At 43.9% G+C, this 19471-nt stretch overlaps 1 protein-coding gene across 3 annotated transcripts in view; it reads right to left on the reverse strand.

The window, feature by feature from the left end:
- The window catches only part of ADAMTSL3 (ADAMTS like 3), a 350523-nt gene that overhangs the window by 129776 nt on the left and 201276 nt on the right, over nt 1–19471 (reverse strand). For all 3 annotated transcript variants that reach the window (XM_053888620.1, XM_053888619.1, XM_053888621.1), the window contains 4 exons: nt 8522–8633; nt 3340–3478; nt 2201–2251; nt 1527–1731 (listed from right to left, as the gene is read on the reverse strand). In XM_053888620.1, the coding sequence (XP_053744595.1) occupies nt 1527–1731; nt 2201–2251; nt 3340–3478; nt 8522–8633 (507 nt within the window). The remainder of the gene's footprint in view (nt 1–1526; nt 1732–2200; nt 2252–3339; nt 3479–8521; nt 8634–19471) is intronic.

Here is a 19471-nt window from a genome sequence, read left to right on the forward strand (position 1 = left end):
CAAATCAGGAGACTATAGATGCTGGAGAGGATGTGGAGAAACGGGAACCCTCTTGCACTGTTGGTGGGAATGCAAACTGGTGCAGCCGCTCTGGAAAACAGTGTGGAGGTTCCTCAAAAAGTTAAACATAGATCTACCCTATGACCCAACAATAGCACTGCTAGGAATTTACCCAAGGGATACAGGACTGCTGATGCGTAAGGGGCACTCGTACCCCAATGTTTCTAGCAGCACTTTCAACAATAGCCAAATGATGGGAAGAGCCTAAATGTCCATCAACTGACAAATGGATAAAGAAGATGTGGTTTATATACATAATGGAATACTACGTGGCAATGAGAAAGAATGAAATATGGCCTTTTGTAGCAATGTGGGTGGAACTGGAGAGTGTTATGCTAAGTGAAATAAGTCACACAGAAAAGGACAGATACCTTATGTTTTCACTCTTATGTAGATCTTGAGAAACTTAACAGAAGACCATAGGGGAGGGGAAGGAAAAAAAAAAGTTAGAGAGGGAGGGAGCCAAACCATAAGAGACTCTTAAAGACTGAGAATAAACTGAGGGTTGATGGAGGGTGGGAGGGAGGGGAGGGTGGGTGATGGACATTGAGGAAGGCACCAGTTGGGATCAGCACTGGGTGCTGTATGGAAACTAATTTGACAATAAATTTTATATTTAAAAAATTTACTTTTTATGTGTAATAAGTGTTTACCAAAATTTGAAATATATTTATATTGTTGTGATAATAACGATCCAGGGGAGGGGGAGCATTCCTAATACTTAGAGCCTATGGCCACAGGAAATTGAAATAAATTAATTTCAAATAAAATATAACGATTTCAATTGCTATACATATATTCTTGGGAAAAAGTAGAAGAGTGTAATCGATAAAAGACTACGGCATAAAGGTACACTATGTTGGGATAAATTTCTGTGGGGAGAGTGGATTCAGAACGTGAGCTCAAGAGGGAAAAATGCAAACTATCCACAAACTGTTCAAGAAGGACCTCTTCGTGTGCTTTTTAAGGGAAAGATGGCAAAGATAGAAATCAACATGGCATTTACATTCTGCTGAACACATTTTTTTCTTTAAATGCTGTAACACTTTTATTTTGAAATGTCAGCATTCACATGTTAGAAATGACACTCTTTGATCCTTTTTACTTAAACTTACAATCAAGACTTTTAGATGGCAACCTAAATAGAGGTGACGGGGTATTTAATTTTGCGAGCACCTTTTAGGGCGTATGTGACAAAAGGAGCGATAGCACCTAGTCAATGTTCGTTCAAATCTGAGGTTTCAGTGAAAGTGTCCTGTCCTTGGGGTGCCTGGGTGGCTTAGTTGGTTACGAGTCAGACCCTTGATTTCGGCTCAGGTCTTGATCTCAGGGTCGTGAGTCCAAGCCCTGCACTGGGCTCTGTGCCGGGCAGGGAGACTGCTTAAAAAAAAAAACTGTATCTCAATAAATTAAGAAAATAAAATAAGATAAAAATGAAAAGCCAAGTGTCCCGTCTGGAATCTTACCTGAGACCACTCCATGGCAATCCACTTGGGGCAGTCGAACAGGTTGCAGGTCTGCATGACCTTGGGTTTGGGCGCGTACATGCACTTCCACTCCTCTACCTGTAGTATCTCTCCGTGCATGGACTCCTCCACACACACGAAGCTCCGCCTCTGAATCCCGCCCCCGCAGGACACCGAGCACGCAGTCCAAGGGTTATGTTCCCAGCTCAAAAGCGAACAAATAAAAACACATTATTTATTTGTCATTGGCTTGTCTGTTTCAAGCTTGCAAACGCGACAGCGAAAAGTACTTCCGGAAGCGTTCCTTGAGCTGTCTCTAGACCATCAACACTAAAGGACGATATTACTAGAGAACCGGAGAAACTCAAAGTCGGAAACTAGTCATCCGGGTATAAAAGGGGGACTCAAATTTCTGACCAACTGCAAGGCCTGAGCTCCCTCTCTAACGGCCGGACATCCCCACTGATGGGAGACGTGACCGTTGGAGGCAGTGTATTCCATCCGATTCTTTGACACATCTTCCTTATGGAGTTGAAGTCTGTTTGCCCGTAGCTCCTCGTAAAGGATCTAGTATCTGTCCCTCTTATATTTTGGACTGTTGCTACAGATACTACAGTTCCTTGCAAACTACTTAGAGCAAATCACAGAGTGGAAAACGGAAACACGTAACTCACCGAGGGAGAGGTTGGAAGTGGTCGTAGGGCATGATCTCTTTAAACCCGTCGCTACAAATGAAATCACGGTGACAGTGTCATTTCTAAATCAATCGACATATTAATGTAACCCATACAGATCTGACCTCCCAAAAGACAGAGCCCTTTCAGACTGAAGACGAAACATGACAAGTGCTGTGAACCCTTCCCCAAAACTTCCCACCATCTTTTTTGGTTTTCGGGACCATCCGTGGCACACGCCATCTCCAGTTACACGGAAATAAAGAAACCAGTGCTATGAATTAATCAAAGGGAAGAGCATCTCTTCATTCAGATAAACCTACTTTCCATCATCTAAGAAGGTTATTTTGGTATGCTAATGATATTAACATGCTATCATTTTAGTAGACTCTTTAGCAAGACATTTTATTTCATAGAAGCTGTCCTTTGAAAAGGTCTCTATTCATAATTATGTTCACCTGGGATTCCAGGAAATGGGCAGTTCAGTGACAGGAAATGAAATCCACTGAGAATGCTTCCTTTTCCATTTGCACACTTCTGCCTCAGCCAGCTGGCAGCTGTCTGGGGGATTCTAGGACTTGATATTGTGGCTGTTATTTTAAGATACTGTAGGAAAGCCAGGAAACTTCCCCAGGCAGTCCAAGTCAGCAGGTACTAAATTATGCAACGGGATAGTTTATGCATCGCTTTTCTGCCTTGGCATTGAAACTTCTTACTTGCTTGAGCAATGCATTATTTATACTGAACTTAATGCAAACGCTTCGAAAGTCAGCACGGGGTAACGGGCGACCCAGTTTAAAAGTGAAAACGGTGAGTTCAAGATATTTATGACTGGCAGATGGACAAGACATCGTACTTGGATGGAGAGAGCTTCCCTTTTGTGTGTGTAGATGCTCACGGAGGGTCCTTACAGAGGGGTGAATATCAGGGCACATGCACGCACAGCCAGACAGGAGAGTGCAGGGCTGTGTGCACTGGCGAGCCTCGTCCCCGCTGAGCGGGGCTACGGACGCGGGTAGCTGCCACCTGCGTGTGTTCAAGGTCGCACAGTGCAAATGTCACTCTGCAAACATGGACTGGTCTTGGTGGCGGTTGGCTGATTTCTTTTTAGAGTAAACACTAAGGGCAATGACGCAGACCTCGAAGGGCAAGGATCCATGCTGCACTCCTTTAGTTTGGGCTTGGGTTTCACATTTTCGGGGTAGTAATGGCAGTAATGGTCGGGAACTACCCTCTTCAAGCGGATATCCACACATTCGGCCGAGTTGAGCTGGTAGCCTAATGGGAAAAAGAAAAGGCACCTGTGAATATCGCACTGTGTCGTGTTCCCGCGGCAGTGATCCCTTGGCACGACTCTTCCTCCCCCAGAAGAAACTTAACTCCGTGGTTCTCATCCCTGACTATGCAGGGCAATCGCTGGGAGCTTCTAGCACACAGCAGTGCCCGGGTCCTTACATGGTCCAACTGAGGCAGAAACATCGGGTGGCTCAGTCCGGGAAATGGGTTGGTTTGTGGGCTCTAATGATCTTCAGGTTCTTCTAAGATGATGAAGATGTGTGGCCGAGAGAGAGAGAGAGAGAGAGAGAGAGAGACAGCGAGCACGCACAAGCAGGGGGAGGGTCAGAGAGAAGAAGAGACATAATCCCAAGCAGTCTCTGCAACATCAGTGCAGAGCCCGATGTGGGACTCGAACTCACAAACTGTGAGATCATGACCTGAGCTGAGATCAAGAGTCAGATGCTTAACCAACTGCACCACCCAGGCGCCCTGTCTTAGCACTTTTAACGAGAAAGTGGCAAGGGACTCCTTTACGGAATGCTCAGACCTCGGGGCGGAAGGTCACTTGCTGGCCGGTCTCCCGAATGTCCCCACAGCCCTGCGCCATGGGCCCCCTGTTTCCCCATATTCTGGTTTTACTATTCCCATCCTGACTCCCCCAGAGACCCCTATTTCTTGTTTACATGTTCTCAAATCCGCATGTGCCTTATGCAATGTTGCTTGTGTGTGCCTGTTGTAACTAGATGGGTACTTTAAATCTTGTTCTATTGTCTCCTTTTCTCACTCGGCACGACACTGTTAAGAGCCACCCACGTGCCCCGGTCGGTGCCTCCTTCCACAGCACAATATCCTGTTGCTTGGGGACACTGCGTTTTACTTGTTTGCTGTCCGGGGGCACCTGGGGCACCTCGGATGCCAACGAACTTCTCTAACTGGGGAAGTAAGCACTGTCCATACTGGGAGGAACAAAGTCCATCCCCTACACCGCCCCCTGCCTCAAAATCCTTCAGAGCAGAAGGGATGAAAACTCACTCTCGATTCTGTGAATTTCAAATTGCACAGTCTCTGAGGAAAGTGAGCGTTCCAAATGGATGAGTGCCGTAGATTTAAAAAACAACTCACAAAATGATGCTTCTACTTCCTGAAAGATCTGATCCCAGGCTTCCTGTCACTACATAAGTGTCATACTAAGTTTAAAAGGAAAAAAAAAAAAAAGGCAATTTTTCAAAAGCAGAATGAGCTCTTCAGGAAAAAAAAAAAGGCTCGAAGCTAAGCTCTCAGCCTCAGCCAGTTGGTCTAAAGGTCTAAAAATACATTTAAGGGCCTGATTGCCGAGAGGAATCTGATTTTATAAACCACTAGACAGCATTCCGCAAGCCATGGCTTGGACGTACACGGCGTGGGGAAGGACGGACTGGTATGCGTTATGAAAAGCAAGGTTGAAACCGCAAGAACGAAAATCCAAATGGAGTCAATAAAATGCGACTCGGGTGCCAATATCTGCCAGAAAGTCTACAATATCAGATGGCAGGGGCAATCAATCCAGTACTGTCTCCAGACTGAGCTTCAGAGTCCCGCGTAGATGACTACAGGCAAGGCAGAAAAGCCCGGCATCCCAGTACCTTAGGGAGCAGAGAACCAAGCTGCCTGATGACCCAACAACTCAGAAATGGCATTTACACAAATCGTGGCGACTTGATTAGTAATGCAATTAAACTCTGGTAATGCTTTCCTTGTGGGTTTTACGTGTGTGTGTTTACTTCCTCCAAAACAAGTACAGAACGAGACTATACCTCCTCGAAGCAAAGGAACACCTCTGTTCTAAATGGAAACATACTTCTAGGAGACAAAAAGCATACAGGTGTTTATAATTTAAGGAGAGACGATTAATTTTCCTCTTTAATCTGACAGAGGTACAGAGATAACTGAAAGCGAAGGAAATAAGGCAGGTTGCCTTCCTATGTTATGAACCAATGTATTGAAATTCTGCCTGTGTGCGGAAAACGGCAGGCCGTAGAGGGAACCCCAAGAGCAGCCTAAAGTTTCCCTTCTGTTCTTACAGCCACTGCTGCCTCTGGCGGACAGTTTCCCTGCCAGGTGCTCCCATTTATGGCTCCAGCAGGGCTGTCTTTCCTTCCGCACCTGAGTATGAGGCACATCTGTTTCCCTCCCAAGAATTTAACGAACTGACTAAGCCGAGTCCCATTCCCAATGTCCCTCCCAGAGTGAAAAAGTGCCTCTTTTTTCTTATGTGCCTGAATGGGAATGTCTCTCTGAGTGATTAGGTGGGAGAGGGGAGACATTAAAAAGAAAGAGATCTTTGTCTACTTGCTGAGTAAGAATACCCCCCCCCCACCGCTGCCGGCTCTTTGCTTTCATTTGGGGGTCCATGGGAGACGGTCATCTCTGGAACCATGGTCCACTTGACTCAAAGGTGGTGGGATTCTGCTTCTGGATATAACACATGCAGGTAGGGAATCTGTGGGTATGTCCCACTCACCCTGAGAGCATTGAGTCATGTATGTATCTCATAACCCACCACCGGAGAATGCCAGGAGGGGGGGCGGCCACAACCCTGTCGATCGTGCTGAATTTTTAACAAAATTCAGGTTTCTTTAGAATCGGACATAACAGGTATTTCCTGAGTACCCATTAACTGCCACACACTATATTAGGCTCCTTGACCCGTGTCCTCTCATTTTGTTCCCCGACAGTGCTGCAAGGGGCATCATCCTGTTTTATGGATGAGCAGACTGAGGTTCAGAGATGGCACAGAGCTAAGCGGTGGCAAAGCCAAGAAGTGAGTCCAAGTCCCTGAACTTCAGCTCTGTGGCCACCCTGCCTCTTGATGGAAATGTCGTCATGCCATTTTCGGAGAACGAGTTTGGCCAAAATGAGTCTGAGGCCCGGGTTTGGAGAGACTCACTGAATTTACGCAGATCACGGTCTCAACTCCCAACACTGTTTTCCCTCAATCAGCTTTCAACGAGATCAAATGTGTTTCAAGAGTTTCCTTGGCGGTCACCGACGCAAGGTCGGTGACTCAAAGCTCTGAAGGAGTCTCTGCCTCGGAACAATGCTTGTAATGTTCAGCAAAATACATTTTCACTTTCGGTGGAATCGAGGAACACCGAGAGAATGTTAGCGCTGGTAGGGACTTAAAGATGATCTCCAGCATTGTGTTTAAGTCATATTTATTTTTGTGATCGTGTTCTATTTATGGCAGGAGATCAGTTTGCCTCCTCAAGGTAAAATTAACTTGTTTTTGTGAATATGTTTATTTAAACATTTTTTAACTTTATTTATTTTGTATTTATTTTGGGAAGGAGCAAGAGGGGGAGGGGCAGAGAGAGAGGAAAGAGACAGAGCCCAAGCAGGCTCCACACTGTCGGTGCAAAGCCCAACGCGGGGCTCGAACCCACAAACCATTAGAACACGACGTGAGCTGAAGTTGGGCACTTAACCAGCTGAGCCACCCAGATGCCTCTATTTAAATTTCTTAAAACATCCATTTAAAGAAAAAACCTCAAGTAAATAATAGTGCAGGGGTGACACAGATATGGCAAAAGCAGTGATTAATATGGCTACAGCTGATATCCAAAGATTCTTAAACTTGAATGTGTACCCTAATTTCCTGGGGAGGGACTGTTGAAAAGGATTAATGGGCCCCATTCCCAGAGTTTCTCATTCAGTAGGTCCAGGGTGGGGCCCAAGAATCTGTATTTCCACCAAGTTCCCACGTGATGCTGATGCTGTTGGCCCGGGGACCCCACTTTGAGAACCACTGCTGTAGAATCATAATCTAGTGGTCTATTGCCCAAGCCAAGTCTAGGAAGAAATGGCTGGGAAGACTAACTTTCTAGCTGGTTTCCAGAGCCCCATTCACCCCCTAGACTGTTTCTCTTTCCTTCTCGGCAACACAAGCTCCTTCTGGGGTCTGGGCTAAGTGCTCCCCACAAAAGCACCTGCCTGCTGCTTTCACAGGGAGCCTAAATCCCAGAGGAGAGAGTCCTGAGATACAGATTCCCGGGAACCCGAAGGCGTCCCTGATACCTGAAGCCTGGAGTTTAAAGGAGGAAAGGCAGAAGTGACTGGGGACACTCAGCTGGGGGCTCAGAGGGAGCTGGTCACCAGCTGAGCAAACGGGGGGTATGTCCTTTACCTCTAATACGTTTCGGTTTGCTCACACATAATACAGCCACGCAAAGAGACCTTTCTTAAGGTTGTTTGCAAGAATAAATGTGAAGATGAACACCCCAGCACGTGGCTGGATACATGGAAATGCCCAACACTGCTGCCTGGTGCTTTTAGGGGAAGTTATCCACATAAGGCCCTCTAGCAATTCAAGGAACCACGGTTCATGTGTTGGCACGAGCTCAGAACCATTTATTCTTCAATTTTAAAGTTCAGTTTATTAAAAGAGACTTATAACGGAGGCTCTGGAGGCCTCCTTTCCTCCAGGCAGACGCTTTCTCCATGTTAAACAGCCGATTTCCCGCCACCTGAGCCTGTAAATACGTGTAGCACGTGTGTGGAGCCCAGAACCTTCCTTCACTGTCTGTGAAATCCTTGAACTAAGCAAGCAGCGGGCAGGAGTTTCCCCTTACCATTCAGCGGCTACCCTTTCTCCTTTTGGTAATTTATGCTAAGGCACCTACCTTGAGGGAGGACGGGTGGAAATCTAAATGTTAGAACCAACGCGACCCATTCACCAAGCTGCTTGGTCTGTTTTTCAGGTTTTCCGTGGAAAATTAAAAATAATGCATGCTTTACAGACACTTAAGACAAGAAACGCAAGGACACACATAAACAGGTCTCCAGCTTTTTGCTAGAAGTCTGTCTAGACTGTTGCACCTGTCTCCAAGAATAAAGGCAAACACACATCCGTTCACACCACTGCGGTCCAGGCTGCTGGGCAGGACGCCGCGTGATCACTCATCACCCGTCACCACACCAATGTTACAGTCAGCTTCAAAAAAACGCACAGGTACGTCATTTCTAACTCTGAGCTCGGAACATTCAGGAACGAAGTCTGTGCCTCACCTCCTCCACATGTCACAGTGCAGGGGAAGAAGTCGGTTTGTCTCCACTGATGACTGATCGGCTGATAGAAGAAGAATTGGGCCACACTGTCCTTGGCCACCGTGTACCTGGTCTGGACACAGAGAACCATGGTGACACATCTACATGCAACGGTCTAACACTTCCCACGGCTTTCCAAAGGAGATCAATGTACTTCACTGAGGTATGCAATCTCGGATCTTCAGATCTTTCACGACCAACTCCGGCACATGAAGTTTCCAAAAATTCTAACATGTGATAACACTTCATTCGGGGTTGCCACAGAGGGGGGCTCAGAAGACCTTCAACCAGGCTCCCCAGAGTCATTTTTCCAGACAACTCCATGCCTGGAAGGGAGTTCTCAAACGTGTAGGTGGCCTTTTTTTGTTTGTTCGCGTAACTTCTGTTTTTTTTTTTTCTACCTGATACATCTGAGTTTAATTTCCATGAGAGCAGGGGCTGAGACAGTCTGGGTTTGTTTGCACCATGCCACATGCCTGGAGTTCTTAACACGTGCAATAATTCTTACACTTTCATCTTTACGCAAATCCCTCCAAAAAGGTCTTCTGGAAAGCACAACTGGAGAAACGCAAATGTACACAAATATGTGGTGTTCATACTCGAGCGTTCCAGCATCTAACTAAAGAGAAGGGGTGCCACCGTGCGTGAGCCAGCGGACGGAAGAGGGAAGATACTGTTGAGGGATTACACTCAATGAGCACGTTCTCCTCCTACTTTTTTCTTTTCTGCCCTCCTGACTGAACAAATGAGTGAACCAAGGGAAACCCCAGAATGCAAGGAGAGGAGAAAAAGAAATAGAGTTCACGCAGGATCCGTCCAGAAATGCCAACGCTCATAGGGACTTCAAGTGGGGGACCCAACAGAGGACATAATGAAAAGCCAATATTGGATGATATAATTGCTGAGAATTTCCTAGACCTTGAGAAAGACAGGTGTACTCAGTTTAAAAATGTTCTGGGCAGGCATTTTTAAAAAGTACAACAACCAGGATAAAGAAAAATCTTAAAAGTTGTCAGAAAGGAAAAAAAAAAAGATTACTATGAAACAGTGAGAATCAGACTGGCATCCGATTTCTCATAGGCAATACCGGATGCAAGAAAGCAAAATCACACCTTCAAAGTGCCGAGCAACGATAACTTTTTGTCTAGAATTTTGTAACTAAACTATCAATCAACAAAGACCAATGGTCAATCTATGAGCAATCGATGATCAAATTATCTATCAGAACCAGTGAAACAGAGATATCTTCAGACACAGAATGACTGAAACGGTACCCCTTGAGACCCTCACTGGAAAAAAAAGGGAAAAAACTATTAAAAGGTATTGAACACGAGCAAATATAAAAGCAGGAGGGAGTAGATGCAAGAAGCAGTAATGATGAAATCAGTCAGTAAAGCTGATTCATAAACATAAGTAAGAGTTGACTAAAAGATAATATGTGGATGTACTTGATCACAAAACGGTAAAACACTCTAGCACGAGACGCTGTCAGGGAGGAGAGGTGGGGGGAGGAGAGGTGGGGGGGAGAGGTGGGGGGAGGAGAGATGGGGGGAGGAGACGTGGGGGGGAGGAGAGGTGGGGGGAGGAGACGTGGGGGGAGGAGAGGTGGGGGGAGGAGAGGTGGGAGGAGGAGAGGTGGGGGGAGGAGAGGTGGGGGGAGGAGAGGTGGGGGGAAGGAGGGCGGGATGCACAGCGTCACAGAGGCACGAAACACTTCGAAAGGGTTGTGCTCTGGCTGTGGAAGAATGGCTGGTCTCTGATGCATCCTGCCAGAGAGAGTGAGAGCTCCGCCTAAAATGTATTTCTGATGTATCTGAAGGCATCAGAGAGCGACCACGCCAGTGAGCGTTTGCAGGGACAAGACCCCAGACACAAAGGAAGCCCAGAGAGGCGAGCGTGACATTGGCAACACCTCTGGCACCACATTTCTGCTCCCGGCATTTTCCATCGTGCAAGTGGTGACTGAGTGGCTGAGAAGCTGAGCAGAGCTGTCATCGGACTCATGAGTCTGAGAACAAACACTGGAGCTCGAGGCCCACCAAGCCGAGGGGGGTACCAGTAAATGCCCCATGTGCCCAACTGGGAGCCCCAGAAAGCTCTATCCTAGCAAGAAGTAGGAACTGGAAGGAGGCCACTTTTCAAAGGGAATGAACGCCAGGTTCCAATTATTTCAATCGCTTGTTGGCTGAAGGTAACTGGCTGCTAACCTGTCTTCCAGAAGCAGAAATTAATCCAGTCTCAGATCGTATCTATAATCTTTCACCCCCTATATACAGAAAAACTTAAAAATAACCAGGCACACACAAAAAATAAGATTTAACAACCAACAGAAAAGGTGGAATACGCTATAAATGGAATTACAGAATATCCAAATAGTGGCATCACCAGATAGAAACTTAAACACCTACTTATACGGCTACCAACCCCTGAAATTCTAGCTGTGGCTTCAGGTCGTGTTTCACAATACCCCATACGGTGCCAGGGTCTTAAAACCTCAGCGTTAGCACATGGCTCCCTCCTTGGGCTCTTGTTTTTTAGAAAGCCTGGACTAAGGTAGGGTGGTGAAAATGCTTAAGAAGTTAAGTGACAAGACAGAGAATTTCACTAGAAACAGAGAAGCCACAAAAATAAAGTGGCAATTCTAGGAGAACGAGGCACAGTAACTTAAATCAGTATCGCAATGGACAGCCTTGACAATGGATTAGACTGGGGCTCGGCAAATATTTTTGTAAAGAATCGGAAGGCAGACATAGTCCCCATTACAGTGATTTGTAGTCCCCATTACAGTGATTTGACTTGGCTGGCACAGGGAAAAGGCAGCCACAGACAACCTGTAAACAAATGGCTGTGGCTGTGTTCCAGTAAAACTCCACTCTGCTTGCTGGCCAGGATCTGCTGACCCCTGGATTGCATACAATTAAAGAGAGAATCAGTAAACAGACACGTAAGAAGGAAGCGGAAAGTAGGCATGACAGGTGTAAGTATAGTCCCAGAGAAAGTGAACACAGAGAATGGCATAGAAACTATATCTGCAGAGGTAATCAATGAGAATCTTCCAAAAGTGATGGTAGATATCAAGCCATGGCTGTGAAGCTCTACAAACCTCAAGCAGAAGAAAGTCACTAATTACATCACAGTCAGACTGATGGAAACCAGGGGCACCCGGGAGGCTCAGTCAGTTGAGCGTCCGACTCTTGATTTCAGCCCAAGTCATGATCTCATGGTTCACAGGATCGAGCCCCACATTAGGCTCTGTGCTGACAGCATGGAATATGCTTAGGACTCTCTCTCTCTCCCTTTCTCTCTGCCCCTCCCCAGCTTGTGTGTGTGCTTGCTAAATAAATAAATACATACATAAATACGTAAACAATCTTAAAAAATTGATGAAAACCAAAGAGCAAACACTGAAAAGCAGACAGGGAGAAAGACACATTACCTTCTAAGGCACAAAAATAAGACTGACAGCTGGCTTCTTAAGAGTAAGTGGAAGCCAGAAGACAATGCACTAATAGAAAATAGTTTCATGATGGTAAGGTGGTCAAGTCACTAGAAGACGTAACGACTCTAAATGTGAACGTACCTAACAACCTAGCCTCAAAGATAAATAATTTGAAATTAACAAGAATAGAAAAAAAAATTAGATAAAGGTAACAGTCACAGTGGTAGTTTTACCATATCTCTTGTGGTAACTAACAGAATGAGCAGACAAAAACCAGTAAGGTTACAATTTTTAATAAAACCATTAATAAACATGACCACATTGACGTATGGACACTGTGCCCAACAACAGGAGACCACACATCATATCTTCTAATATTTGCTATGTTCTGAGCCACAAATTAAGTTTTAACAGATTTCAAAAAAGTTGACATAATATAGAATATGTTCTTTGACTATAGTAGAATGAAGCGATAAAGTAATAATGAGTGGGGTGCCTCGGTGGCTCAGTCCAACTCTTGATTTCGGCTCGGGTCATAATCTCAGGGTCATGAGATGGAGCCCGACGTCAGGTTTTTCACTGAGCATGGAGCCTTCTTAAGAGTCTCTCTCTGTCTTTCTCTCTCTCCCTTTGCCCTCTCCCTTGTCCATGCTCATACTCTCTAAAATAAAATAAGAATGAGATTACTGCAAAATTCCTACATACTTGGAGAGTATACTTCTAAATATTCTTTAAGTCAAGGAATATATCACTGTGAAAACTACAATACGATTTGAATGATGATGGAAAAGATTTCACATCAACATTTGCATAATAAAATATAAGGAATGATTGGAGTGAAATTCATAGCCTTAAATACATGTGTTATGGGGGGAAAAAGGATGAAAATCAATGACCTGACCTCCAACTAGAAAAGATAAAAAGGTAACAGCTTATTAAATCCAGAGACAGAAGAAGGACGGAGATAACAAAGATGAGACTGGATATTAACGATACGGAAAGGAAACTGCACTAAAATGTAAATAACGTAAACGAAAAGGTGTTTCTGTGAAAAGTCTAATTAAAGTGATAGCCCTCCAAAGTGACCGATCAAGTTAAAAAGAAAGTAGGGACAAATAATCGGTCTCAGGAATGAGAAAAATGACTCACTACAGATCCAGGAGACAATGAAGAAACAGTAAGAAGATAATATGAAAAGATCTCTGCCAATAACCTTTAAAAAGTTAGTTGAACTTTGGAGATATTGTGGGTTCTCTTCCAGACCAGCAGAGCAAATATCACAGCAAAGCGAGTCAAATGAAGTTTTTGGTTTCCCAGTTATGTTTACACTACACTGTAGTCTATTAAGTGTGCTGTAGCATTAGATCTAAGAAAACAATGTGTGTACCTTAGTTTAAAAATACTTTTTTGCTAAAAAATGCTAACAACCATCTGAGCTTTCAGCGGCTTGTAATCGCTGATCATAAATCACCATCCCAAATATAGTAATAATACAAAAGTTTGAAATACTGTGAGAAGTACCAAAATGTGACACAGAAACACAAAATGAGCAAATGTTGGGAAAATTGCACCTCTACACTTGTTCAACTCAGGAATGTCATAAACCTTTGTGGCAATTTGTAAAAAGAAAAAAGAAGAAGAAGAAGAAGAAGAAGAAGAAGAAGAAGAAGAAGAAGAAGAAAAGAAAAGAAAAGAAAAGAAAGAAAAAAGAAAATCTACAAAGTGCAATAAAATACGGTGCACCCGTAGACAGTCCTTGAAATAAAACTGACACAAAAGGAAACTAAAAGTATGAATAGTTGTGTATATTTTAAAGACACTGAATGCATACTTCTAAAAATGTACTGCTTAATATCTCCCAATATTTAAAGAAGAAATGACACCAATTTTAAACAAACCGTTGCAAAGAATGAAAACTGAGGAAATATTTCTAAACTTGTTTTGTAAAGCCAGTATAAATCAATACCCAAGACCTGACACGAATACAGTATTAGAAAGAAAACCTCTTCCAGAACAAAGCCACCAAAAAAATCATAAATACAATAATTTAAAATTATACCCAGTGATACATAAAAGGCTAATCCTTTTTATTAATAATAAAACAATAAATATAAGTAAATGCTAGTAATAAATTATACTAATGATAATAATCAAGTGAAGTTTATTACAGGAAGGTAAGATGGGTTTAACATTTAAACATCAACAGTTCACGATCTTAAAGGAAAAAATATACGATCACTTCAAAAGATGTAGAAAATGCATTTGAAAAAATTCCACACTTGTATGCGACAATGGAAGCAAGTTAGAAAAAGATTTCTTTCATCAGATAAACTATCAAAACCTCATGGCAAACATCAAACATGATGAAGAATTACAGAGCCCTTTGCCTCTGAATGAGAAGCACGACAAAATAGTTGCTGTCGCTAAATCTACTCAATATCATACCAAATGTCCTAAGTGGTACAATATAGCAAGAAAAATAAATAAAATATACACGGGTTGGAAAAGAAGAAACAAAATTATCATCATTACAGGTATCAGAATTGCATATACCTAGTCCAAAAGAATCTATAAACTATTAGAATTAATAAGTGTTAATATAGCAAGAATACAGTGCCAATATACAAAAATCAGTTAGATTTCCATCACTTTAGTACAAATAAATAGAAAATTTTAAAAATTCATTTATAATAACACCAAAACACCAAACAACTGGGAATAACTTAGAATATACGACTTATACACTGAAAATTATGAATGTTATTGAGAGAAAAAATTTTAAATTAAATAAATGGGTGGGGATACCATATTTATGGATTGGAAAAATTGGGATGGGAAAGTTTTCTGTTTTCTCCAAATTGACACATAGATTCAATGCAATTCTAATTGAAATCCAAAAGAATCTTATAAAATTTGACAGGCGTACTTAAAAATTGTTATGGAAGTGCAAGGAGTCAAGAAGATCAAAGATCATCTTTAAGAACAAAGTGGGAGGGGCACCTGGGTGACTCAGTCGGTTAAGTGTCCGACTTCAGCTCAGGTCATGATCTCACAGCTCGTGAGCTCGAGCCCCACGTCAGGCTCTGTGCTAACAGCTCAGAGCCTGGAGGCTGCTTTGGTTTCTCTGTCTCCCTCTCTCTCTTCCTCTCCCCTGCTCACGCTCTGTCTCTCTCTCTCAAAAAAGTGAATGAACATTAAAAAAAAAAAAATTAAAAGAACAAAGTGGGAGAACACACACTAGCAAATATCAAGACTTGTTTCAAAGCTACAGTAATTAAGTCACAATGGTACTCACAGACACATCAATGAAACACAACAGACTCCAGAAACAGACCCCCACACACATATAGTTTTGAATGTAAGACAAATGGAGAAAGGACCATCTTTTCACCTAATGGTTCTGGGTCAGTGGATAGATGTGGTAAAAGATAATGACTATAGTTCACAACATGTGCAAAAATCAATTTTAGGTGGATTACAGCTCTTAATATGACAAGTAAAACAATAAGTCTTCCAGAGAAAAACACAGAAGAATAGTTTCATAACCCTTGATCCTGAACGAGGCAAAGATTTCCTAACCAAAATACAAATGGTCCAATCATGAAGTTAAAAATCTATAGCTTGCACTACAACAAAATTAAGAGCTTCTGAATGGGAAAACTGAATGCCCTAAATACATGTAATAGAGAAAAAAGAAGTTTGAAAATAAAATGAATTAAGAATTGAGCTCCAGAAGCTAAAAATACAATACCAAAGTAAATTAATGTAAAGATAAAAGAAAGAAAAATAAAAATTTACATAAATTGAATATTTTTAACACTCTGAGTTAATCAGGAAGACTAAAATCTGGTTCTTGGCTGTCTCAGAGGCAAACCTTTGGATGATTTGAATGAAATGAAAATTAGACAAGGAACCAGTGAACAAGTTTAGGAATGAAAGAGACATGGTTACAGGTACAACGGAGATGTTTTTTAATGATAAGGGAACGCACCATGATTACCTTTGAAGAGTTGGAAGACTTAGACGAACTGGATATTTCTCTAGCAAAATATAAATTTCAAACTTGGCTCAAAAACAGAACCCTAAATAAATCAATATGCCTAAGAGGGACTAAAATAGTTTTCTGAGTCCCAACCATTATCACCAAAAGAAAAAGAAAAAAAAGAGGAAGAAGAAGAAAAGGCATTAAACCCAGATGTTCTCCATAAAGAGATGACGCCCTTGCTGGAGCAGATGCATTTAATTGCTGACCAATGTCCACTTCCCCTTTCCATCCGCCAAAGGCTCACGCCTGTTCCGGTGTTCATTCCTCCCCCATGTGTCTTAGCGCCTGACTGTCCCATGTGACCATGGCGGTCACAGCTGCCTTAGCAGGTGTGGGACCCATGAGAATGCGCCTCTCACTCGCACAACTGCAGACTGTAACGGCTCGGCAGCGTCTGTGGCAGGTCAAGGTCCCCGTGGGCTGCTCCCGCCCCAGGGTCCGAAGCAGGCCATTTCCTGGGACACCATGTGATAGAGGACTCTGGCTCAGGGCCTCCCCTGCAGCCTTGCTGAATCCCCCAGGACCACCCTTCAGTTTAAGATGCTCCCCCCCGACTTTCTCTCCTTCCCTCTCTCCTCTGCTTCTGAAGTCAGATCTTCACTACCACCGGACAGCTCTCTTGGCCTCTCCTGGTGCCATCTTGCCTCTTCCTCATGGGTATCCCGCTCATAAACGTCTTGCACATCTAGTCCTGTCTTCGTGGCAGCTTCTTCTTCTCCTTCTCCTTCTCCTCCTCCTCCTCCTCCTCCTCCTGCTCCTCCTCCTCCTCCTTCTTCTTCGAGCAATTTTAGATTTAGTGAAAAACTTACCAGAAAGTACAGCACTTCTAATAAACCCAACACACACCGGTTTCCTTATTATTAACAGCTTGCATTGGTGCAGTCCATTTGTTACTATTGATGAATCAATATTGGTACATTTTTTAAAAATTTTTATTTATTTTTTTACTTATTTGTTTTGAAGCCATTTCTTTTCTTTTTTTAATTTAAATTTTAGTTAGTGGGGCACTTGGGTGGCTCAGTCCGTGAAGTATCTGACTTTGGCTCAGGTCATGACCTCACGGTTCCTGAGTTCGAGCCCAGCTGACAGCTGGAGCCTGTTCGAGCTGGGCTGACAGCTTGGAGCCTGGAGCCTGCTTCAGATTCTGTGTCTCTCTCTCTCTCTCTCTGTTCCTCCTCTGCTCAATCTCTCTCGCTTTCAAAAATAAATAGACATTGGGGCGCCTGGGTGGCTTAGTCGGTTAAGCGGCCGACTTCGGCTCAGGTCATGATCTCGCAGTCCGTGAGTTCGAGCCCCGCATCGGGCTCTGTGCTGACAGCTCAGGGCCTGGAGCCTGTTTCAGATTCTGTGTCTCCTTCTCTCTGACCCTCCCCCATTCATGCTCTGTCTCTCTCTGTCTCAAAAATAAATAAATGTTAAAAAAAATTTTTTTTAATAAAAAAATAAACATTAAGATAAATTTTTAATAAAAAAATTTTAGTTATTTAACATACAGTGCAATATTGGTTTCAAGAGGGCATCCGCTTCTTGAAGAACCCAGAAGGACTAACGCCCAGGGAAAGGCTGAGAGCGAGCACATGACCCAAGTCTTGTCAACGACACGGGTGAAAGGTCTGTTGCATAGCTCTTGAGAAAAGTTTTCCCTGCTGAGTAGGTTCACAAGAAATAAAAAACCCTCCTGAGCGTCTGGACAAGGCCTTCTCTGCACGTTAGCTTTCCAGTCTGAATGCAGGGTAATTACAAGCCGGTTCATTTGTTTAGAAGTTGACACCTAACATTGCGTCTCTTTAGGCCACGCCCTGTCATGTCAGGTGGGGAAGTGGCCCGTCTCTTGGCTGTCCTGTCCTTCAGACCGACCGCCTCCACGGTGCTTTTCCACTTGGGACGCCCGAGTCGGGAAAGGAGGGACAGCTTGGATCCGTGTGTGAAGGTCCTCATCCTGTCGCCGGGTCCTCTGGCCACTGGGAGGACGGCAGGGAGCTGCAGAACCAGTGGCCTCGGCTGTGTTGTTTCCTGGCCACGGGATGGTGGACTCCTCTGGTGACCTGCCTGGTCCACGCCCTTCTTGCGCGGCAGGTTGTTAGTGGTGTGGCTGCCACTCCCGCCCAGTCCCTGGCCTGGCCTCGAGCCCCTTACCTAGGACACCATACGCTTTACTGCCTGAGCCAGGACGATTCTGAGAGTGAAAGGAAGGGCCACTGAGAACTAAGCCAGAGCCACAGGCACAAACTGGGTCTTTCCTGAACAAAGTAAGAGGCACGGAAGCTCTACCTTTACCCCTCGGCCCCCCAGGTTGTTGCTGACAGAAGTAAATACCTTACGGGGCCTCCTCGTCTGGGGCTTCTAGATGAACAGTGGAGCATAAGCTCCTTTTCTGCCTTTGCTTTGAAACCCAGTGAAGATGCTTCCCTGCTCTGGACAGTGACCGCCGTCATGACATGTCTCCTGGCCTCACCTCCTCCAGCCTGTCTCTTTGCACATCCCTGCCGGACTCCCTCACGAAAGTGTACATTCTCCCGAACACGGAGTGCTGAGGACACTAAGCCCAGGGCTCAGCCTTACGGGGGAACGGGCATCCTCCCTACCCCGAAGAAGAAACACTAGGATTTAGTCTCCCGAGCTTGGTCCTTGACACGTTATGGGAGCTGAATCAGTTTATAAAAAGCCTTATTTCTCTCCATAAGCCTGACTCTCAAGACAGAAGTCTGAACTGAAGGAGGAAGAGGAGGAGGAGGAAACGAAGAAGGAGGGGGAGGACAAGAGCAGGAAGGAGATCCTACCTTAATAATAGAAAGTTGAACATCAATGCTCGTTCTCCGCATTCCTGCTAACAAACCCCAATCACCAACCGCCACTTTCGAACCCCCAGGGCCGATCGCTGTGCTGACGAGGCACACGGTCAAGTACACAGAACAGCAATGAAGAAGTGCCTATTAACATGTGCAGAAGTATATTACTTGCGTTTCATTAAGAAAATGATTTTCTAACAATGGTAAGAAAAATATACTCAGATTCAACCACCTTACTTGGCCACTTCAAATTAATTTCCAAAATTTACAGACTAGCTATTTATACAAAACTCTGCTTGCTTTCTTTTTCTTTCTTTCTTTCTTTCTTTCTTTCTTTCTTTCTTTCTTTCTTTCTTTCTTTCTTTCTTTCTTAAATAAATGTGTGTATCCAGTTTACGCGTATAATTTAGCTGTGAATTCTGGTAACTACTAGAACAGTATTTGAACTGCTTTCACCAAGAAATTTCTCTCAACAGATCACACGACGGCAAACATCAGGTGAGATTTCAAGTCTCTGCCTCTGTGGTTAACGGCAAATGCTCAGGTCGAGAGGGAATTCTGATCGATGGACATGATGAAAATAGGTCAATTTTCTTTTCTTTTGGGCACTAGTATGGGCTGAATTGGGTTCCCCCACA

Source organism: Panthera pardus, unplaced genomic scaffold (assembly GCF_024362965.1).
Source record: "Panthera pardus isolate Hobbes unplaced genomic scaffold, ASM2436296v1 HiC_scaffold_23, whole genome shotgun sequence".
NCBI lineage: Eukaryota > Metazoa > Chordata > Mammalia > Carnivora > Felidae > Panthera > Panthera pardus.